Below are 21,332 nucleotides of genomic sequence, written 5' to 3' on the forward strand. Positions count from 1 at the left end.
TGAACCATCGATGACGAACTAATGGATACGGGTTGGCGCAGTGATACTTGTATTCTTGGTTGCCTATCTCACTGCCTTGTAGCTGCCAACTCACCTCATTTAAATGCGCAGATAGAAGGCTGAACCCAGCTTCACTCCCATCCTGCTAGGTGACCATGCTCAGAAACGATTTTGGCCAGGAGCAAGTGAAAGTCGCACTATAAACGCAGGCACCAGGGCTGACTCTGGCTCTTTTACGACATTACACTCGGATTATGCTGTGGATGTACCTTGGTAGTGGTCATTGCAACTTGGTCATTCACATATGTAAAAAACTCCAACTATCAAGCTAACCAAGAACCAAGCAGCCATGCATGTCCAACCACCAGAGGATGATGTCAGATAGCGCGTTGAAGAAAAGAGCGTAGAGTCGCGGAGGTACAATGGCCACTACGTACCAGCATATGACTACATGTACTAGGTAGCTACTTGGTACCTCTTAGGTAGGATGCAATAGATGTTGTATATATCTTTGACCCGTTCAACAAAAGAGACGAGAACAAATGCCTCCTATGTAAACACACTTATTAGGGACTAGCACTGTCTCCAGCTTCCATTCCACTGACTACTCTCTTAGGTCCGGAGATGGTGCCGGCATAGAAGACTATTGGAGAGTCATTCACAATCCTGCGGATACCTGCTTCACGGGCAGCATGCTATGAAGTAACTAATTTACCATTCAGGCATCAAAACCTCCTTCCCCTGCCATCTTGCAGGACAGGATATACGTTTACACTTATGGAGCAAATAAAACACCCCACCGTCGATGTCCACGCTAACTGTTGCAAGGAAATGGTGGTTTTCCTCAATAGGAAATAACATAACGCATCTTATGCCTTGTCTCAACAGGTGGCCCAGCCTCCCTATCAGATAAGTCAAAAAGCATGAAAATGTTACTTCATGCCAAGGTAACTCAGGCAAGCAACAAGACACCTCGATGACAAATGCGAATGGCGTCTCTACCGCTTATGTGATGCTTCAAATCGCTTATACTAGTAGCCGATTGTTTTAGATGTCAAAATATGTTATAACGGCGTCTTGTACGAAGCACATTATGGAATACGGCTTCCTATGTAGTATGATCTTATCACTTACACACAGCCAACATGGCTTCGCATCTAACCAGCGCGACGCTCTCCTCGAAGCAAGAGCCCTCTGAAACTACCCCGTACGACTCTTCATCATTATCTGAAGAGACAGCCAATACTACAAACATCGAAAAGAAATCTAGTCTTCCAAGTCAAGATGCAAATACTTTCAAACGTTCGAAGTCTCAGATACCGAGAAACGACCTGGAAAGCGGACAACTACCTGCACTCAACGCCACCGCCTCGCGAGCCACAACTATATCGAAAAAGAGAGCATATACTTTCATGATACTAATTGTGCTCACACAAGCGGTGCAAATGTTTGCCTACGGAGCTGGTATCATTGGTGCATTCACAGTTGGGCACGCAGTGGGAGCTTCGGACGTCCAATCGACATGGATCGCCGCGGCATATCCGCTCACCCAAGGCTCATTTGTCTTGATCAGCGGTCGGCTTGGTACTGTCTTTGGCCATAAGAGAATTTTGACGCTTGGAGCAGCCGTTTGGATCTTTTGGACACTGGCCACGGCGTATGGGACCAACATCGTCGGCATCAGCATCATGAGAGCGCTTGCAGGAATAGGAGGTGGCCTCCTTGTTCCAAACGCGGTAGCTCTTTTAACAATCACATTTCCTCCTGGTAGACAACGAAACTTGGCACTGGCGCTCTTCGCTTCGATGGGTCCAGTTGGCGGCGCTGGCGGATGTGTGTTTAATGGCTTTTTCCTCCAGTGGACAGACTGGACGTGGTTATTCTTCTTCTTGTATGGCCTCTTTTACAATACGTCAAATACGTAAATAATAGAGCTAATGTTAGAACATAGGGCTGTCCTAGGGGCTGTTGTTTACGGCGCAGCAATTATTGCAGTCCCAGATGACGAACGATTGGATCCCGAGGGGAAAATTGATTGGACAGGTTCATATCTTGGCGTTGCTGGACTCGTATTGTTCAATTTTGTCTGGAAGTAAGCGAAACCTCCCATTATACCAGTCAATGCTCCAATACTAATACGAGGACACCTAGCCAAGCTCCTATAGTCGGCTGGAAGAATCCCTATGAGTACATACTGCTCATCGTCGCAATTGGCCACTTTGCCGTATTTTTACTATGGGAATCAAGATGGGCAGTCAGTCCAATCATTCCTTTTGACATCTGGAAAATACCATCCTTTGGTGCGCTTATCCTCGTGTTATTCTTTGTCTTTATGAGCTTGGGCATATACATCTGGTACGTGACCGTCTTCTTGGCGAACTTGCGTAACTGGGATCCTGTCTTGCTGGGATGTTCATTCTTGCCAATGGCAGTCAGCGGTACGGGCGCCGCTTTCTTTGCGGCATGGGTTGTGCGCAAGCTACCAGCGGAAACGGTGGTTTGTATCGGTGCTTTGGGTGCAATAGTGATGAACACCCTCATTGCGACGATGCCTGTTCACCAAATCTACTGGGCGATGGTATTCCCCGCCATGGTCTTGGCTGGATGTACGGGAGATATGGTATTTGCTGCTGGTCAAATCATCGCCAGTAGCATTGTGACGAGAAAACATCAGGGAACAGCGGGGTCCTTAATTGGAACTCTCTTTACATACGGCCTCAGTACAGGCCTGGGCTTTGCTGGGACGGTCGAGATTTACATCAATAAGGATGGATTAAACTTGTTGGGTGGTTATCGGGGGGCAGCTTACCTGGGGATAGGGTTTGCAGGAGCAGCCATAGTTCTGACTTTGCTGTTTGTGAGGATGAAGAAGAATACAGTCGAGGGCTGGCAGGGAGAGGATGCCGACAATGGCGAGTCAAGTAGGTGAGAGGCGGTTTGACACACGTTTGAGATGATAGGAATATCGATAGGTGTGACCACTTATATCAACATAGATGAGTTAAAAGTAAGAGCTGGGATTGAAGCAGGCATACGTTGCCAATACACAGGCATATAATAGCATCATCTAGTAATAATCTGAACAAATTTGCATTTCCCTAAACAACAACTTTTGATGTTCCTATGCAGTCTCCCCCATTAAGCGGAAGAATTACTCCCATGTAATTCACATCTGAGCAGCGCGGTCAGCGACCCTCTCTTTCAGCATCTGAATCCATGCCTCATGATTAGCATCTCTACCCAAAAACTCCTTTAACAGTCCCATATAAGACACCACATTGCTTCCTGGCACCAAGATGATATCTCGATACCGTCGGAACTCTTGACGAATTTCATGAGAGATAATATCATCCACATTATTAGACTTTGTGATGGGCAGAGCTTCAGAAGGCAATAGCGGCTCAAACTTTGTCTTGAAGATGTCATAGCTGAGGGAGCGAGATCTGCGCCAAGGTCAGTGCCATCCCGGGTGTTATGGAGACGCAAATTACTTACAGCAGATAGGTATAATACGCAGTATCGTACCCAATAGGAAAACGAAAACGACAGAAACTGTGAACAAAATCGGCTTCGTAGCCAATATCCTCAGGGCCACTAACCAGGCAAATTTCCCTACGCAGCTTGTTGAACTCCACCGCAAGATTCATGTCACAAATTGCCTGGTGATCAGAAGGTGTGTGAATAAGGAGGTCAAACATGCTAAAATGAAGAGTCGAGAGATTGCCAAGTCCCGTATGCGCAAACTGGTCAGCGATAAGTCTTTCAATTATGTCTTCTGGCAGCTTCTTCTCAGTCTCTGAGTCTTGCTCTGTCAGGTAGTGGCCAGATATCATGCGCACGACGTGAGGGTTCCAGAATATTTCTTCTAGCATTATACTTGGAATCTCAACGAAATCGCGTGGAACCGAAGACCCATGAAATCGCGCATATTTGGTCTTTGAAGTAAGGTTGTGCAGTGTGTGTCCAAGCTCATGGAAGCATGAGACAACCTCGGCAATCTTCAAGAGGCTTGGGCGAGTAGCGCTTGGGGGTGAGTAGTTTGTCATGAAAGCAGAACAAGGGTAGTTTCGCGAGCCATCCTGCCGTTCATATCCCTAAAACAAAGGTACATCAGTTAGTAATGCTGTTACTCTGTATGATACCCGTACTTGTGGACTTACTGGTCTCATTTTGAACATTCCTTTGTGGCCATATTTATTATCCCGCGGAAATACATCCATATAGAGGTATCCGAGAAAATGACCTCCTTGGGCTTCCTCATCCCATACAGAGTAGACATCTACTCCCTCATGCCACGTGGTAATCTGAGGAGCATCACGCGAATACTTTAGAAACTTCACCCCAAATAAGGCACCAAGAATAGACAGCATTCTCGAAAGGCATCTGTCAAAGGGAAAGTACTCGGCAACCTCGTCTTGATCCACTTGCAAAGAATTCTGCTTTGCTATGCGTTGGAAAAACGGTCTATCCCATGGAAAAAATTGTTCAGACAAGGGTGCATCTTGAGATTGTTCTTCTCGGGTCTTTTTGGCTTTCAATGCCTTTAGAGACTCAAGTTCGCACGTGCCTAGTTCTTGAAGAACATCGCGGATGCGATTCAGGAAATGAACGGCATCATCTGTTTTCAAGATTCTGTCACTCTCTCGCAATTCAGCATGATGCTTGTAGCCAAGCGCACGAGCAACTTCATCTCTAAGCACAAGAATCTCTTTGAGGCCGGCTCCATTGAGGCCCTTTGCCCGATTTTCCATGTCCAGCCACACTTTTTGCCGAATGTCATCTCTTAAGGCATGTTGCATCACGGCTGTATAGTTGGGGATCTTGTGATCAATCCACCGCTTATCGCCCTCTGCCTTCCATCGGTCAAGGTGAGACTGCGGGACACCTTGCAGCTCATCTAGTGTAAGCCACAAACCGCCGACATCCGAATCGAGATTTCGAATGTGCTCATTCTCGAGCTCATTAATCTTCACAAGATTATCTTTCACTTTGGCCTTCACGGCCTCGTCAGTGAGCCCCTGTCCTGTTTTGATGAATTGCGTTTGCAGCTTCTCCACATAGAGCCGCGACTCCGGATCAAGAGACTCATGTTTCTGCCATACAGCATTAACAACTCTAAAAACATCTGCTCGAGAAAATCTGCCGATGCTATCGCGGTTCAGGATTTTCCTAGCCTCCTTGGAAGCCTCGCGGAGCTCCTTTAAGGGAGACACGTTATGAAGGAACCCGAGTTGGGGGGAGATACTCATCCTATCATTTTCATCGCATATTAAAGGCAGAATAGCGTTGGAAAATGTCGCTTCGTCGGGAGAGATCTGAGCTACAGCATCCCAAACCTTTGCTGATGCCGCTATTAGCAGCTCAGTATGTTGAACTATGGACGCAGGATCTAAGGTGAAGTCCGGTGGTGGCTGGGGGGTTTGAGGAGCCATATCAAGTTTCACTTATGCGACCGAATGAGGTTATTGAATGATATTAGTACGAGATGTAGGGTTTATTGTGTCGACCGAGACCAAATTTATATATAAGGGTCGAATTTTGTGTAATTGCTCCAATTCGGTCATGATTAGCCACGCTATGATAGGGAAAGCGGGGGAAGAGGCTGTGCTGCATTAGACTGATCGACACAACAAGCCATGCTTCTCAAAAGGGCAAGAAGATCGTTTTATAGCGCATCAAATGATACAAAAGAACGACTCATATAACGCATGGTGTTATAAAAGACTCAGGGCGTAAATTGACATCTAATTGAACGCTTAGAGAAAGTCGGATATTGCGGCATCGCGGCATCGACCACCCGACTTAGCCTAAGAAATGATAATCCTTCCAATATAAAATCAGGAGTCCAGCCAGCATCAACCAGTGCGTGATGCTCTTGGAATGACCAGTAATACTTCATTGTGATTGGTAATGGATAATGACAAAGCTTTTACACATACACACTTATGCAGATGGAGCGAGAGAGGAGAAGAGAAGGTGATAAGAACCCGAAAATGACAATTGCTAATTGATGCCTGATCAATACGCCTCTAAAATAGCTGAATAAATACACTTCTGCAACACCCGAAGACATGAGCTTCCATCTAAAATAAATGCGCCCGAAACACAAACATGATCAAAAGCAATAAAACCTTATCCTTGGCTAATAGTCCGGCAACACAAAACCGTCTGAATCAAGGAACCGGATGATCTCGCCAGCTTCAAACCGCTCCAACTGCTGCTTCCAAAAGTCAATCTGATGGCCCAAGTCGAGAACATTGAGAATTCGTGCCCACATAGGTAAAGCAGACTCTTTCTCATCCCTTTGCAACTCCTGGAGCAAATCTGCAGCCACTTTACTAAAAGCCGAAGTGTCGCGCGTAGCAATCTCTACAACTTTGCATGAGATCTCGGCCCAGCACTTGATGAATTCGATATCGAAGCTTGTTGGCGGGTACCTAAACTCTATCGTCGATGGCGATCCATTAAGTCCGCCCGTGCCATTGCGATTAGAAACATCATTCTCGTATGCTGGTTTTCCACGCTTTGTGCGAGTACACAAAGCCAAGCTGGCCTTTGCGCCTCCATCTGTTAGTAGTCCAGTTGAGAGCCTCCACATATTGTCTGTTAGCCAGATATAATTCAGGGCAAGATACCACTTGTTGGGATTGCTGTCGTTCCACTCAGCCGGTTGCAGTTGCGAAGGAAGAATAGGCAAATGTTCGAGTAACTGTCGGCTCGTGTTTTCTCTCGTTATGGAGCAGCATTCTCTACTAGCCTTGGTTGCAAAGTAGCATTTCTTACCAATGTGGCTGAACCAGGCAGGAATCTCAGAACGGCTAACGGATGAAAATGTTGTAAAAAGAGGTTGCTCAAGCATCATGACCAATGTAGCTGCTTTCTTGGCGACATTCAATGTCATGCCGTTCTTTACACCCACATGGATGTGAAGACCACACCTTACGTGCGCCGAAATACTCAAGTGGCTATTTCGAATAGCTGAGACAATTTTTTCAGTCTGTGGGAGCCCAGATTTGAGCTCCTCATTGTCTAAAATAGGTGAAGTAATCTCAAAACCATGAGCCAGCCTGTTACCGTGTTGATCCTCTGGGACGCAAAGTGATTCTTTTTTGACGTGAAAATACAGGTTTTCTGAGTTTCCTCCGGGCTCAAACATAGGCTCAGCTGGTGTGAAGACTCTCAAACAGAAGCTGCGAAATTCGGGAGGAGCATCCTCACAGATGCAACAAGTTGAAAGTTGGTTATGGGAGCATTGAGCGGCCACGGGCAGATCTGGCGCTTGATATTTAAGGCTTAATGCCAGCTCACGTAATTTTTTGGCCTGTAATTCGAGACCAGCAGGCTCTCCTTCCTGTAAGTGCACAATCAGCTCTAGTTCCCAGCCAAAGGTGATCATCTCGGAGTTGGCCATTGTCGAGGGGGGAAATAGGGGTCCTCTGCAACGATATCAGGGACACTGCGAACAGGTTAATATCTGGAATCGTTAATTCGAATGTGATTTTTAAACTTCATGCCACATTGGAGTACTTATAAGTTTGCATCTTAAGAAGGAGTTCGTTTCATCTTTTGTTCAACCAAGTGGACGCTGAACAATTGCCTAGCTTGCCATCATTTCGAACACAAAAACAATGTTGAAGATTGTACAAGTTCAGCCACAAGAGAGGCACACAGGTTTTGCGCGAGATAAAAGGCATTCATTGTATACAAAAATAGAGGTATCGCTTTTCCTTTTGCTTTGAGATACTGAATAAATGTACATTGAACACATATTTACGTTCAATGCCCTGGATGTAGATTACAAGACAAATATGTCGGGTAACGATGGTACGGTGGCATTTAGTTGTTTATCTCCCAACAGTATTGCATATATTGATCAAATATTTACAGTTGACATTCAGGAAACGAATACGAGCGTATTATAAACAAATCAAATCTCTTATATGAACGTTTACTATTTACTATCTTGTAGGCCAATTGATACATGTGTACATTCTAGCCCTAGCTTCTTATACTCTGGGTCCCTATTCTGCCAAGCGGTGTTCTCTGTCGGTATAGGTAGAGACTTTTGTTACTGGTGGTCCGGTTCTGGTTAAATGCCGACAGGGCTCTCACAAAGCAGCGCTTGGCCAGCCTGTCAGGAAGTCGTGAGCATCTGATCCGTATGTTCATGTGGTTTAGGTATACGTATCGCAACTTACAACTGGGATAGCACAGCAACGAGCCCGTTGGCCTCCAGCAGCGCAAACAGCCCGGAAAGACTGTACATCAGTGACAGGGCTGGAGGCTAATTTTTGAGCAGTCAGTATCTTCAAATGGAATAAACCATGTATTTTCATGAGATTGCTTACGATTTGCACAATCCAAGTCAGCGATACCAAGAACATCAGTGGAACAACACTGGGGGTTAGATTCGAGACCGCCGGGACAAAGTGGGCTTCTGATTGCCTTCGCATTGGGCGAAGGGGCAGCGAGGATGCCAGCGATGAATAGAACAGCAGCAGCAAAGGACTTCATCTTGAATCGAGTGGATGAATTGTCAATAAAAGCTAAAGCTGAACGTGTGAATGTTTGAACGGGTGCGTTACAGTGTTTGTCATCTGAGCTGCTTTTTGATTTGGAGACAAGAGATGAAAGAGATATTTATATCCAATTTCACGTTCCTAGCACCAACCCATCTACTAAAGCTAGGGGGATTTTATGTCACCAGAGGTTGCATCCTGTTTCGTTATCCATCAAATCAACATGAGAACTATGAGCCGTACCTGAACCAATAACTGGATGTCAAGGGGGCTCATAATAATATTCTGTCATCATATATCAATCATCATACAGGGATTGTAGTTGTAAAGTAGCCCTAGGAGCATGGATATGGTCGGTAGGTGGCGAGAGACGATCTGAAAGCCAGCAACCGCTTTTTTTGGGGGGGGGGGCCGTTCTTCAACGAGCGACTTATTTATAGATAGCGTTCAAGTTTTATCCGTTTGCCACTTCGGGTTCACATTCCTGGAAGGACGTCGCAAATGAGAATACTGAACTCTTGGTTAGATTGAACACATCGCAGCAACATTACATTGATGGACGGCAAAGATGATAGCAGACATTGAACAATTTTACGCATCGATTTGCCTATCATAGGCAGCCTCCGTTTCGTACGGAATCTGAACCATATGCATCCCAACTGATTCTTCATTGTCCTGGGATCTCTGTGGCAAACTCCTCAGGGGCATCGCAAGAGCCCGATTCCAGATGAGAGCTGAGCGGGTCATTAGGAGACCGGCTCAATGTGCATTGCCCAATGAGTCGATAGATTTTATGCAACTCTCCTATCAGAAAACAGGCTTTTCTACAACCACGGAGTACATGCTACCTTAAGGAAGTTCAGCCACAGCCTAGCTGTTGCATCGGAGACAGGGGCAAGGAGTCAGAAACACGGAGATTTATCTTCTCCAAATGACCTAAGAATTCGATTGTTGTATGATCATTATATTTCATTACTCGAACCACTTCCATTGCTATTAATAAATATGACCGCTAGAGTATGAGTTATTTTAGTGAAGACGATGATGCAAACAGTAATGCAGGTACCAACCTCATCCTGGATATGAGAAATGACGGGTCGATCCTGTGGCTTAGCACTTCACGGTCAATATCCAATGGATGTAACTTCAGTATCCCGCGACTAGATTATTCTGACAGAGACGCGCCATTGCGTGAATATATTTGTTCTTTTAGTTCAGGGTCCTTTGTCGCAGCAACCCGAATAAACAGCATATGGCTACCACTTCTCTGGCGAGTTTGCGGATGTTAAGAATAAAAGACTTTCTACCAAACACGACTACTACCATGAAATTGAGCATCCAGGTATAGAGTCATATGTAGATAGCGGACACCAAAAGCGTCGTAACCACAGCAAACCGGCTTCTTGCAGGGTAATTTCGTCCGGTACGATGCCATGCACACAAATACAAGCCGCCAACGCCAATCATTAGTCAATCGTGCTAGCTTCTGGCGCATTTCCAGCACCGCACAATTGCTCTTGGCCAATAGATTGACATCTCTTGGATGCACTTTGTTCTACTAGGGGTGATTTTGGCGTGGCGTAAACATGCTGGATAATGAGTCATGAGCTCAAGTGATCGGATGGATTGACCAAGTTAGCATGGGAATGCATAATTTGATCGTCGCAAAAGCCGGTAACTCTCGTATTTACATACGTAACGCCCGAAGATCACGGTCCCCGTAACACGCATTAATGGACTCTTCAACTGCAGCTTCCGCTGCCCGACAACCTCTTAAGGCCCGACTGCCGAATTTATGGATAACAGCATAAGGTTTTTCCCAATAAGCTGGCTTCCCTTTTATGGTATATGGAGAATTATGCGATCCTTTTCCTTTCTCTTTCCTTCTGTCAGCCAAAGCTCCAAGCAGCGACAACGTCAACACCTCCGGTTGTTACTAGTTTGCTGAATAATTGGCCGAACCTGAAGGAGCAGGCTCACGTCTAGGGTTGAAGAGGCAATACCTGGAAATAGACCAGCAACCGTAAATCAGAATGATACCGTAAATGATTATTCAGGTAGTTAGTTGGTTAGGTAACAGCGCAGGCGATTCTCAAGAATGTGACTCTAACTTCTCATATAGTGAGGAGTCTCAGCACGTATCTTAAGAAGACATCTGAGAGTTGCAAGGAGTGTCTTGGCATTTATACCATTCACTGGCTAGGAGCCAGAGCGGCTATTATGGGCAAACCTAAGGCACGATTAATGTGGAATGGAAATTACAGTATTGGCACAAAAGTCTGCGAACGCTGTACTAAATACCACCAAAAGTTACGGTATCGATAAATTAATAATTAAATCTACAAAATATATACGCAACTAATTAAAAATCAAATCTAAGAATAGTCGATAAGCATTTTATATTTTAGTAATATCTCCCTGTTATATTTCATGTTGCAGCACCTGTTTTGGATTAAAGCTGCAACTACCTAGTTTTCTATCCCCCTCCTAAACTTGGTGTACTTTTATTTTTTTTGCGTTCGCAGACTTTTGGCCCATAACTGTATATGTCAACCATTCTGTAATAACCACGGTACGAGGCGAATTAGAGTTATCGTGCTATCGTCACTAACATTCTGAACCACATTTTCCAACTGAAACTAAGAGGTAAGGGCCAATAGCCGTTGGGAGGAGGATGTGATGAGGCTTGTCCTATTTGTAACCAGCCGCAAAACAAGCAAAATAACGAAACGTTCTCCGAAGCTAGATATAGACATGTCTTCAGAGCTTGTCAGTTCGGATATAGCGTGCTAGAATTGCTCTGGTTGCCGCCGACGCCGCCGCCGCCGCAAAATTCTGCCATCTCTCGTGCTTGTGACTGTCCGCATAGTTGCACACTCCTTTAACGACGATACAGGGCACTTCATCCCAGACCCCGGCGCCCTCCATCTCGAACGCGATTACGTCTGCTTTTGTCGAAAGCTTGTCCCGTTCCGCTGCCGACTTTATTACCTTATCTCCCGACGCGACAGCTCCCACATACACTGCAGGCTGCGGAGTATTATCGCCCCCGACATTTTCGAACTGATGCATTGCCTGGAGCCGTTTCCTCGCAATATAACGTTCATCATCGCATCCGAGATCCGCGCATGATGATATAAGCGCCTCATCGCAAACAGGGTCTAAATCGTTAAAGCAATTGCGGCAAATACAGGTCGGCGATACGTGATGTTTGTGGCGATGAGTCGACTCAAACAGCTTGTCTTCCGCTGTTCCAGGGTAGTCGTACTTGCCCGGACGCTTTTTCCAGGCAGCGTTGGCTTGGAGCTGTCGGAGGAATTGGGTGGTTAGTTGTTCGAGTTGATCGCGACCTCGATCAGTCTCAAATATGGTGACCAGGTTGCGGACATCTTTATTTGGCCGGCTAAGATTATCTTCGACAGTGTTCTTGCGTATGAACCCGTCCGAATATTGCCAGCCAAAATCGTGCTGGAGAACGGTCTTGCTGATAACTACATCGCCTAGGAAGATTTCTCTACATTGGCGATGCGGCACACTACCACATACTCCTGTAAGGATGGCTAGCCGCAAGCATCGATAGCTCGATCGCATACTAGCTGCCGCGCTGGCTGCGCTGGCCTTCCCTATCTCCGGCAAGAGGGCTAGAACGACGTTACAGTTGCCCATACGGCCGGTCGTATAGATGTTGTGGTCTCCCGCGGCTTTTCCATACGGGTCACCATGATCGTCCCAGAATTCGTCGAAAATGTAGGAAACCGCATCGTACTCAAGCTGTAGCGCGCAGATGATTGCGATCTCGAAGTCGTCGCGGTGAGAAGGTCGCACAGAGGACATGATCCTTGACCCAGACACAGCAGGAAGTACCTGTGACTCGGGGATGTGTCGTTTCTTGTATTCAGGTGTTGTTCGTTCAAGCCTCACGGCCATTTTTACAGAGCCACAAGCTTGAGCCCCGTCACAGCTGTCAGAAGAAGATGAAGATAACGAATCTCGTCGTCGCCGTTTTCGAGCATGCGTGTAGCCATTCTGAGAGTGTTCATGTCCAATCATGAGTTTATAGACAATCTCCATGTAGAGATTTTTTCTTATTATGGAATCCACATCTTTGTGCTCAGAGCCGCGTAACCTCAGCGCACTCGCTATCTTATAATGAACGGTAAGACAGCCTCTGATGGCTTCGACATATACGTCGTTTCTCTCTCGTTCAAGGAGTTCTAGGCGATGCATGAGCTGAAACCAGGCTTGACCATTTTCGCTATTATGAGGACTTATATCGATGTCCATATTTTGGCCATATTCCATTTCTAGTAATAGCTTTGCAAAAGATAGCAGTGCAGGGTGACCTACCAGGAAAATTTCCGAGTTAGTTGTTACTGAAAGCTCTGAGTTGAAAGCTAGGTATGGTTTGGGACCTAGGAAATGGATCCTGTTTGAGGTCAGGTCAGCATCAAAGAAGTTCATAAGACAAAGCCCAAGCTTAACAGCAAGTGCTCGCCTATCTTTAATGCTGAACCTGTCTGGTAACGCCTCGTTGCATATGTTGATGTCAAAAGGCCTGAAAAATCCTTTTCGGATGAGTTGGTCAAGAGACTCATTTAAGGATGGGCCCACTGAAGAGGAAGTAGGACTTGACCAGGTACCGAGTAGATCAAACTCCTCAACATCTTTAATATGCAACACCAACGCTTTTCCTTGACCAGTATGCTGACGGAGATTCATACAGATGTCCGATATAGATGAAACTGAAGATTGTCTAACAGCCATGTAAGTATAAAAAAAAAAAAAAAGGTGGCCTCCACTAACGCTAAGGCTAGCAAACGTACAGATTAACGAAATCATACCGGGCTTCCTGCCAAAACTGTAATTCTAGACATGGCGAGAGCATAAGTTGTAGATTCGGTATTAAATCTTCATCAGGATTCTCAATAAGTTGTAATAGCACTTCGTGTGGCGCTTCGCATTTAAAATATTTAAATAAAGTCTTGAGAACCAATTTAGCCCGATTCCGTATTATAGCTTTCTCCCATATCTTTCTTTTCTGTTGCTTTTGGAGTGGCCGAATAACTGGTTCTTGCGAGGGGGCTTTAAGTAGTTGACGGAGGACATCGGTATATTCTGTAATCACCTTGTAGCATTCGCGAAGCTCGTCATCCCTGCAAGGAAGTTTGAAAATTGTCTTATTAGGACTATACGCTAGGTCAACTTTCCCGGGTGTGGACTCCAGAAGCCTAGTCAATGCTCGTAACCGGGGATAGGCCAAACCTTCATGTTCTGGGCCACCGTAAGCGTTAGGTGACAACACAAGGTCATCTAACAACAAACAGAGGCTTTCCAACTTTGCCTGACACTGGCCGAAATCTGCTTGATCCAGATCCTGAGGAATTTGCTTGACCATAAATACGTAGCGGAGCTCGATTTCAATTAGTTGAGGGTAGGGCCCCACTCGTTTGTGATCACTGGGTGGTTCTTCTGGCACATGGTATCGCGCTTTCCTCTGGTCCAGCAGGCGTCCAAGCTCATCGAGCAAGCGCCATTCATTCGAGTCATTGAGGTAAGGCATTCTAGTTTTCAAGTCTCATCTATGCAACCACGGTGGACGTCAGAGCTTGCTCGAATACCTGAAATGGCGCGAGGGCGGGGAAGAAGAGGCTCCGCGGGTGGATGTGCGGAGATAAATGTTCACAACTAATCCCCGCTTGGGAAAGCGGTGGTCGTTTGGGGTCGACTTAAAAAGACCCACAAAACCAGTTGGATCTGCTGCCACCCCGCTCGTCCCTTCATAGCCTAACAGCAAGCTCGATGATATTCCATCCGAATCACCGTCGTGTGTCCTGCTTTATCTTTCGATACCTGAACTGTTTTCCAAATATCTCTCAGCATGGAATTAAACTTTGATGGCGAAGATGTTCTCTACAGGCTTGCTTGTAAATGCGAAGACCTCTTCAATCAACTACAGGAAGCCTCTCCAAAAGCAAAGCCAAAGGCTGCTACCGAGCTATGTGCAGAATTGCAGCAACGATTTTCCATATGGGCTTCCTATCTCGGGGTGTTTGCTAAGGAAAGCCAATGTCTAGATACAAGACTGCGAAACCTCCCAGACCTTCAAGACCTTGTTGCTCGATTACTAGATCTCCTCCGCTGCAGTTTACAACAATATAAGGATGAAATAAACAGTCAAGAAGATCAGGCTCTGATAGGCTCTGATAAATCCCGCCCTGAGGCTTCTCCAATGCCATCAGCAGCTCTCACAGCAATTGATATTACGCTCACTCGACTCAACCGTTTAGGCGTTACAATTCGCCAGTCCAGTCAAGACAAGATCGATTTAAGAGCAAATAAATTTAGTGCAGGTCTTGATCTAGCATTATTTACTTTTTTTTGTGCAAACGTTATACAGACCTTATATCCTGGAGCCCACCAATCTCTTAAGGATCATCTTCAAGAGTCGATGTTAAATAGATATAAGAAGATACTACACCACAACTCTCGCTACACAAAGCTTAAAACCCCCCGAGAGTCACATATGAGGTTATCACCTATCCCAGAAGTACCTGAAAAGTTGCAAACTAGCGTTCCTATTATCCATCCCGCGAAGGAGATATCAGCTATAGCTAATCACCAAAAAAGACATACTACACACTCTCAGTCTGACTTATCTACTGTCAACATTCAACGCATTAGGAACCGCCACAGACCGCCTGATGAAGCATCGACAAAATTTTATAAAACATCATCAGTCCAAGTAAACCAGGGTAATTATCCACAGCTACCTATCACAAACAGGGATAGCGATATTTTCACTTGTGAGTGGTGTTCTGAGCCGCTCAATAAGAAAACACTCTCGGAGAGCGAATGGCGGTATGTAATATTTACCCTTTAAGCACACAAATGTTGGCAATGTTTTCATATAAATCTACGTGTTATTTACATATAAGCCCTCAATTTCCACAGAGGGCTTCATAGTGTCTGTCTATGCACAGCAAATGGAAGGTTTTTCTATAGGCTTTTGAGGATACTGGCATACACTTCAACACTAGGGATAACCTATATTAACTTACTACCAGTCAACACATAGATCGAGATCTCAAACCCTACGTTTGTATCTCAGAGGAATGTCCAGAGGCACACCCAACTTATTCGACCTTTGATGAGTGGTTCAGCCATATGGGTTGTCACAACCGGCGATGGTATCAGCAAATTTATTCATCGTCTACCTGGGTCTGTACTATCTGCGAATTTAACCCAGGCGATTACAGCAACCCACAAGCCCTATATTTACATTTAAAAGAATCCCACAGTAATACCTTTACAAATGAACAGCTTCAGGTTATTTCACGCCAGAGTAAGATAGAGCAGCTAAGGCCTTGGAATAACTGCCTTTTGTGTTGTTTCAAAGTGGAAGAGGGAGATAATAACACAGCTGTTTTTCCTAAACGAAAAAAAGCACTGTCAAAGCAAGAACCTTTCAAAAGTGCCAGGAACACTTATGAGATGATGCACCCTGGTCACTACAGTTCGGACTCTGATTTTTCGGACACCTCTTCTAATCCAGACAAAAAGTCTCATCAGCACAGATCACAACAGACTGAAGACCACTCGAAGGCTGTAGCCCGGCACATTGCGGCACATTTACAAGTGCTAATGCTTTTAACTTTACGCTTTGCAGCCTTGCAGGGAGATAACGGAGCATTGGCGGATGATGATTTCAAGAGTAATTCCGTCGATATCGATGACGGAAGTAGCGTATCGAAGGGCAGCGACCTAGGAAAACTTTCAGAAATCGACTCCAGGGCAGATGTCACTATAAAATACATGGACGACGATGATGACACGGGAGATGCTATGGATCTGGATGATGGCTTTGTGGAGCATAATATCTCAATCCCCGACACAGAGTTTGATCTCAAGGATATCCCTAGACAATACGATGGCCTAGCAACTGAGAATGACACTTTCTTAATGAAGATAATCGAATCTGGAGCTTACCAGTCTTGGCGAGATGAACACGAAGAGCCTGCACGCCAAGATCCTATGGGTTACACCATCGGCTGGATCTGCGCCATAGAGAAAGAGTATGTTGCCGCCCAAGTTTTTCTTGATGAAAAATATGAGAGGCCCGATCGTTTGCCCCCCAACGATAACAACAAATATACGCTTGGTAGGATCGGAAAGCATAATATCGTTATCGCTGTGCTTCCAAATGGCAAATACGGAGTGTCATCCGCGGCGGGCGTTGCAAGAGACATGCTGCATAGTTTTCCCAACATCAGAATTGGCCTGCTGGTTGGAATCGGCGGCGGCGCACCGAGTTTGACGCATGACATCCGACTTGGTGATGTTATAGTGGGTGTTTCCAACAATGGAAAAAGTGCTGTCTTCCAGTATGACTTTAGAAAGGCCATACAAGGCCAGGAATTCCTCAAGACAGGATTTTTAAATCAGCCACCGCCGGTTTTACGAACAGCTATTAATGGGCTGATGGCACAGTATGAGATTGAGGGGAATCAACTAAGAGAAGCAGTCGATAGCGTACTCAATAAGAATCCGAGACTACGAAAGAGAGGTTATATGCGACCTGAAGCAATTACCGATAGGCTCTATCGGTCGCAAGTCATTCATCCTCTAAATAGCGGGACTTCCTGTGCGACAGTCTGTGGTGACGATCCATCCAGCCTTATCAAGCGGCACCAACGGGAGGAAGATGATGATGACCCGCTCGTCCACTATGGTCTGATAGCTTCGGCGAACATGCTTATGAAGGATGCCTTAGTTCGAGATGAACTTATAGCAAAGGAGGGTATCCTTTGCTTTGAAATGGGAGCCGCCGGTCTTATGAATCACTTTCCATGTCTGGTTATACGTGGAATCTGCGACTACTCAGACTCACACAAAAGTACATTGTGGCAGGGCTATGCAGCGATGACAGCTGCAGCATATGCAAAAGATCTTCTCCATCGAATAGCTCCAATTAAAGTTGAAGCCCAGAAAAAGATTAGTGATGTTTTATCTGGTCAGTACTAAGCTTTTAACCCATACTTTTAATATGTCCTGGTATTAATTTTATAAAGGTCCCCAAGAACTTGCCGAAGATCACCGAGATATTGCAGAAAACCACCTGGATATTGCAGAACACCATCGAGATATTGCAAAGGAAGAGCCTAAATCCCTGGAAGATTTCGCAAATGAGAGGCTATCTAAAGAAGAACAAGAGTGTCACCAGCTTTTCCGCCTTACATCTGGTGGCAAAGACACTACGTATGAATGGTATAAAGACCGGATTGATGAGAGAGTCGAGAATACATGTCTTTGGCTCCTACAAAACGAGCACTACCAAAAGTGGTTAAAACAAGAGTCCGGGCCCCTGCTAGTTACAGCAGATCCTGGCTGCGGGAAATCAGTTTTAGCGAAATATCTTATCGACCACGGGCTACCACGACCAGCAACCACACATATCTGCTACTTTTTTTTTAAAGACGAAGACCAAGACACCTCTCACCAAGCACTCTGCGCACTGCTTCATCAAATATTTTCTCAAATGCCGTTTTTAATTAAACATGCTATGCAATCATTCCGTAATAATGGGGAAAATTTAATTACACATACAGACTCTCTCTGGACAATTTTACAAGATGTTACCAGAGACCCAGAGGCAGGGTCTATAATTATAGTCCTTGATGCTCTGGATGAATGTGCGGAGTCTGAGTTTATGGACTTAATGAGGAATATCGAAAGTCAATTCAATGGCAATCAGTTAAGCGGCACCAAGAGCAAGCTAAAATATCTTCTCACATGTCGCCCATACGAGCAAATTATAACACAATTCCACAAGCTATTAAATTCTTTTCCAAATATCCACATACCAGGAGAGGACGAATCAGCAGTCATCTGTCAGGAGATAGATGACTTTATTAAATACCAAGTCAGCTATTTACCACTATCGGCCGGAATTAAAATTTACCTTCAGAAAAGACTGCAGGAAATTCCGCACCGCACCTATCTTTGGGTATACCTTATATTCGACTATATAAAACAGGGAAACTTTAAAATGACGTTACAAGGCGCTGAATCTATCATACAAACTCTCCCTAAAAGTGTTAATGAGGCATATGAGCAAATTCTCAATAAGTCTACGGAAAAGCGTATGGTTCGGAAAGCCTTAAGTATTATCTTAGCTGCCAGTCGACCACTGACGCTATCGGAAATGAATATTGCTATGAATATAAAGGACATGGCACAAGATGATACAACACAAACTTTTTACGACCTTGATTTAGAGAACGAAATGGACTTTAAGTCGCGTTTACGGTCCTGGTGCGGATTGGTTATCTCAATCTATCGTGGCAAAATTTACTTCTTCCACCAAACTGCTCGCGAATTTCTCCTCGCAGCATATCCAACATCCATCCCATCAACACCATACTGGCATCATTCTATTACTACTCGCCATGCACATTCTATACTCGCAGAGCTCTGTGTCCTCTATCTAAACTTGTTTAATTCCTCTACTATAGAGATGGATATGACACCCAGCTACTTTACAGATAGGAACGCTTTTTTAAACTACTCGGCTGAAAATTGGGGTTATCACTTCCACAAAGCTCACATTACTGATAACGCCGCTATTATACCTGCGACCTTAAGAATTTGTGATCCCAGTTCAAAAAGCTTCTTAGCATGGTTTAAAACTTATCAGCGGTCTAAAAATCTAAGCCCTGATGGGCATATTACGGATCTTTTAATAGCAACACACTATGGTCATCACGCTATTGTTAAGGTGCTGGTCGAGAATGGGGCCGATATTGAGGCAAAGGATAGTATGGGCCGGACGCCGCTATCACAGGCTGCTGAGAATGGGCATGAGGCTATTGTAAAGCTGCTGGTTGAAAAGGGAGCTGATATTGAGGCAAAGGATCTCTTTGGCCAGACGCCGCTATCACAGGCTGCTGAGAATGGGCATGAGGCTATTGTAAAGCTACTAGTCGAAAATGGGGCAGATATTGAGGCAAAGGATGGTGTATTTGGCCGGACGCCATTATTATGGGCTATTGAGAGCGGGCATGAGGCTATTATGCAGTTGCTGGTTGAAAAAGGAGCTGATATTGAGGTAAAGGATATCATGGGCCGGACGCCGCTATTACAGGCTGCTGAGAATGGGCATGAGGCTATTGTAAAGCTGCTGGTCGAGAAGAGGGCTGATAGTAAGTAAATTTTGCCCATATCTACATAGTAGCTATATGGTCTGCTACGATAGTGCTCCCTTCACCTTGTGATTTTCAACCTATGGGCTGTTGCCTGTGGTTATAGCATAACTGTGATTGCATTCTCTTTATTTCTACTCTACTACCTTTGTTTAGAATGAGTTGAAGGGGTCCAAGGAATTTATACTTTTGATCTAATGTTATCATTACATGCCTAGAGCAGGACTGGACGGTTCCTGAGTGGGTAAGTTATTGATGACTGGAAAGAGAAAGGGTCTGCGGATTATTTATACAGATCAGGCATGATTATGCTTGGAAACTTTCTATCTCAAATGTAAGATGAATCCCAACTCGATAAGTTGAGCGTAGTATGAAAGTAACTTTTTTGGATTCGGCAGCAATCGTCTTAACAGTGGAATTCATTTGGGTATCAATTCTTTATATTAGACCACGATACATTTTCCCCGCTCCTGTATAAAGTACCAAGAAGGCAAACACTATGCGTTACATGATCGTCCAATGGCATTCGTCGACTCTCTTGGCCGATTATGCAAGAGATTGATTGTTCAAATGTTAGAATGCGCTAAACGAACGAACGTGCGCTGTAATCGTTAGCTAGTTCATTTTGATAAAAAGAAAATACACTTCCGACTCTAAATTTGTTGATATACATGTACTTAGAGCCATATAATATATATCTAGGGGAAACCTCCCCTCTCCTCCCCTATGTCTTATCCTATTCTCTTTGTACTTTCCATTATTCTGGATCGAATAGTACGAGCTACCACGTGCCCTAACGTCTGAGATCTTGGCTTCCATCGTGGAGATGGCTTATTGGGTTGGAGGGGAGCCTTTCGGCCAATATACGTGGTAACGTCGTAATAGAATAAAGCGCGCGAGCTTGCAAGTAGGTTCACCATGTACTTTATCGTCTATTGAGTATGATCTAATTTTTTTTCCCCTCTAGCCTTCTCCTTGCTGCCGCGTGGGATTTAGACTCGCCATTTGTGGCCAACACTCACGCTTACAATTGGTGTACAGAGTCTGTACAGTAAAAGGCGAAATGGGCTTCCTAACTGGGTCAGAATTGGCTGCGAACCTACTAGAAATCTAGCCCGTATGCCTCTCTTCACTCTACCCACCAGATTCGGCGCTTTTGTACGGAGTAAAGCCACAATCATGGCACCACGATTAGGTGCCGCACAGTGTATACTAATCAAACCCCCAGTGATTAAAGGCTTCAAGACCAAGATCATCTCTTGCTTCAGAATACTTGTGCAGTGAGTGAGCCGTCTGGAGAATCTGTATAGAGACGCAGTGATCCGAAGTGCTGGACATAATTACAGTGCACGCCCACTTAGAAGTCAGCAACGGTTTGCGTGTACTGAGCAGAGAATCGCACAGGAACATGACAATAGTAGTTGGTAGTATAATTCGAGCTCACGGAGTCTATGCATGAGTCCATTCTGATATCATTTGTATCTACTCCTCCCGCTCCTTCCCCTCCCTATTTTCCTTTGGCTTTAACTCCCTTTCCTTTGCACCAACAATAACGTTTTATTGGTATTCTCTTGTTGATTCCAGGCTCTGCATCTCAACTATCTCAGAAACCATT

General features: G+C 45.0%; 7 protein-coding genes across 7 annotated transcripts; 3 read left to right on the plus strand and 4 right to left on the minus strand.

Moving 5' to 3' along the window:
* Window positions 1–1,145: 1,145 nt before the first annotated feature.
* TRIVIDRAFT_44478 (uncharacterized protein) lies at window positions 1,146–2,929 on the plus strand (the record flags this gene model as incomplete). The annotated part of the gene is made up of 3 exons (XM_014096863.1): window positions 1,146–1,891; window positions 1,952–2,092; window positions 2,152–2,929. 3 exons carry the CDS (start codon window positions 1,146–1,148, stop codon window positions 2,927–2,929), a joined length of 1,665 nt encoding a protein of 554 aa, XP_013952338.1.
* Window positions 2,930–3,491: 562 nt separating this feature from the next.
* On the minus strand, window positions 3,492–5,432 carry TRIVIDRAFT_45218 (uncharacterized protein; the record flags this gene model as incomplete). Its single annotated transcript, XM_014096864.1, has 2 exons — window positions 3,492–4,094; window positions 4,161–5,432. The coding sequence occupies 2 exons, from the start codon at window positions 5,430–5,432 to the stop codon at window positions 3,492–3,494; spliced, it is 1,875 nt and encodes a 624-aa protein (XP_013952339.1).
* A 710-nt stretch (window positions 5,433–6,142) lies between these two features.
* On the minus strand, window positions 6,143–7,396 carry TRIVIDRAFT_45169 (uncharacterized protein; the record flags this gene model as incomplete). Its single annotated transcript, XM_014096865.1, has 1 exon — window positions 6,143–7,396. The coding sequence occupies one exon, from the start codon at window positions 7,394–7,396 to the stop codon at window positions 6,143–6,145; it is 1,254 nt and encodes a 417-aa protein (XP_013952340.1).
* Window positions 7,397–8,089: 693 nt separating this feature from the next.
* On the minus strand, window positions 8,090–8,514 carry TRIVIDRAFT_57903 (hydrophobin; the record flags this gene model as incomplete). Its single annotated transcript, XM_014096866.1, has 3 exons — window positions 8,090–8,131; window positions 8,199–8,284; window positions 8,349–8,514. 3 exons carry the CDS (start codon window positions 8,512–8,514, stop codon window positions 8,090–8,092), a joined length of 294 nt encoding a protein of 97 aa, XP_013952341.1.
* A 2,780-nt stretch (window positions 8,515–11,294) lies between these two features.
* On the minus strand, window positions 11,295–13,247 carry TRIVIDRAFT_133076 (uncharacterized protein; the record flags this gene model as incomplete). The annotated part of the gene is made up of 2 exons (XM_014096867.1): window positions 11,295–12,435; window positions 12,505–13,247. Coding segments are annotated over 2 exons (1,884 nt in total), but the record flags the coding sequence as incomplete, so codon positions are not given.
* Window positions 13,248–14,397: 1,150 nt separating this feature from the next.
* On the plus strand, window positions 14,398–16,520 carry TRIVIDRAFT_123746 (uncharacterized protein; the record flags this gene model as incomplete). Its single annotated transcript, XM_014096868.1, has 2 exons — window positions 14,398–15,377; window positions 15,584–16,520. Coding segments are annotated over 2 exons (1,917 nt in total), but the record flags the coding sequence as incomplete, so codon positions are not given.
* Window positions 16,479–19,725, plus strand: TRIVIDRAFT_159440 (uncharacterized protein; the record flags this gene model as incomplete). The annotated part of the gene is made up of 2 exons (XM_014096869.1): window positions 16,479–17,529; window positions 17,627–19,725. The coding sequence occupies 2 exons, from the start codon at window positions 16,479–16,481 to the stop codon at window positions 19,723–19,725; spliced, it is 3,150 nt and encodes a 1,049-aa protein (XP_013952344.1).
* Window positions 19,726–21,332: the final 1,607 nt, after the last annotated feature.

The sequence above is a fragment of the Trichoderma virens genome, assembly GCF_000170995.1.
Source record: "Trichoderma virens Gv29-8 chromosome Unknown TRIVIscaffold_87, whole genome shotgun sequence".
NCBI lineage: Eukaryota > Fungi > Ascomycota > Sordariomycetes > Hypocreales > Hypocreaceae > Trichoderma > Trichoderma virens.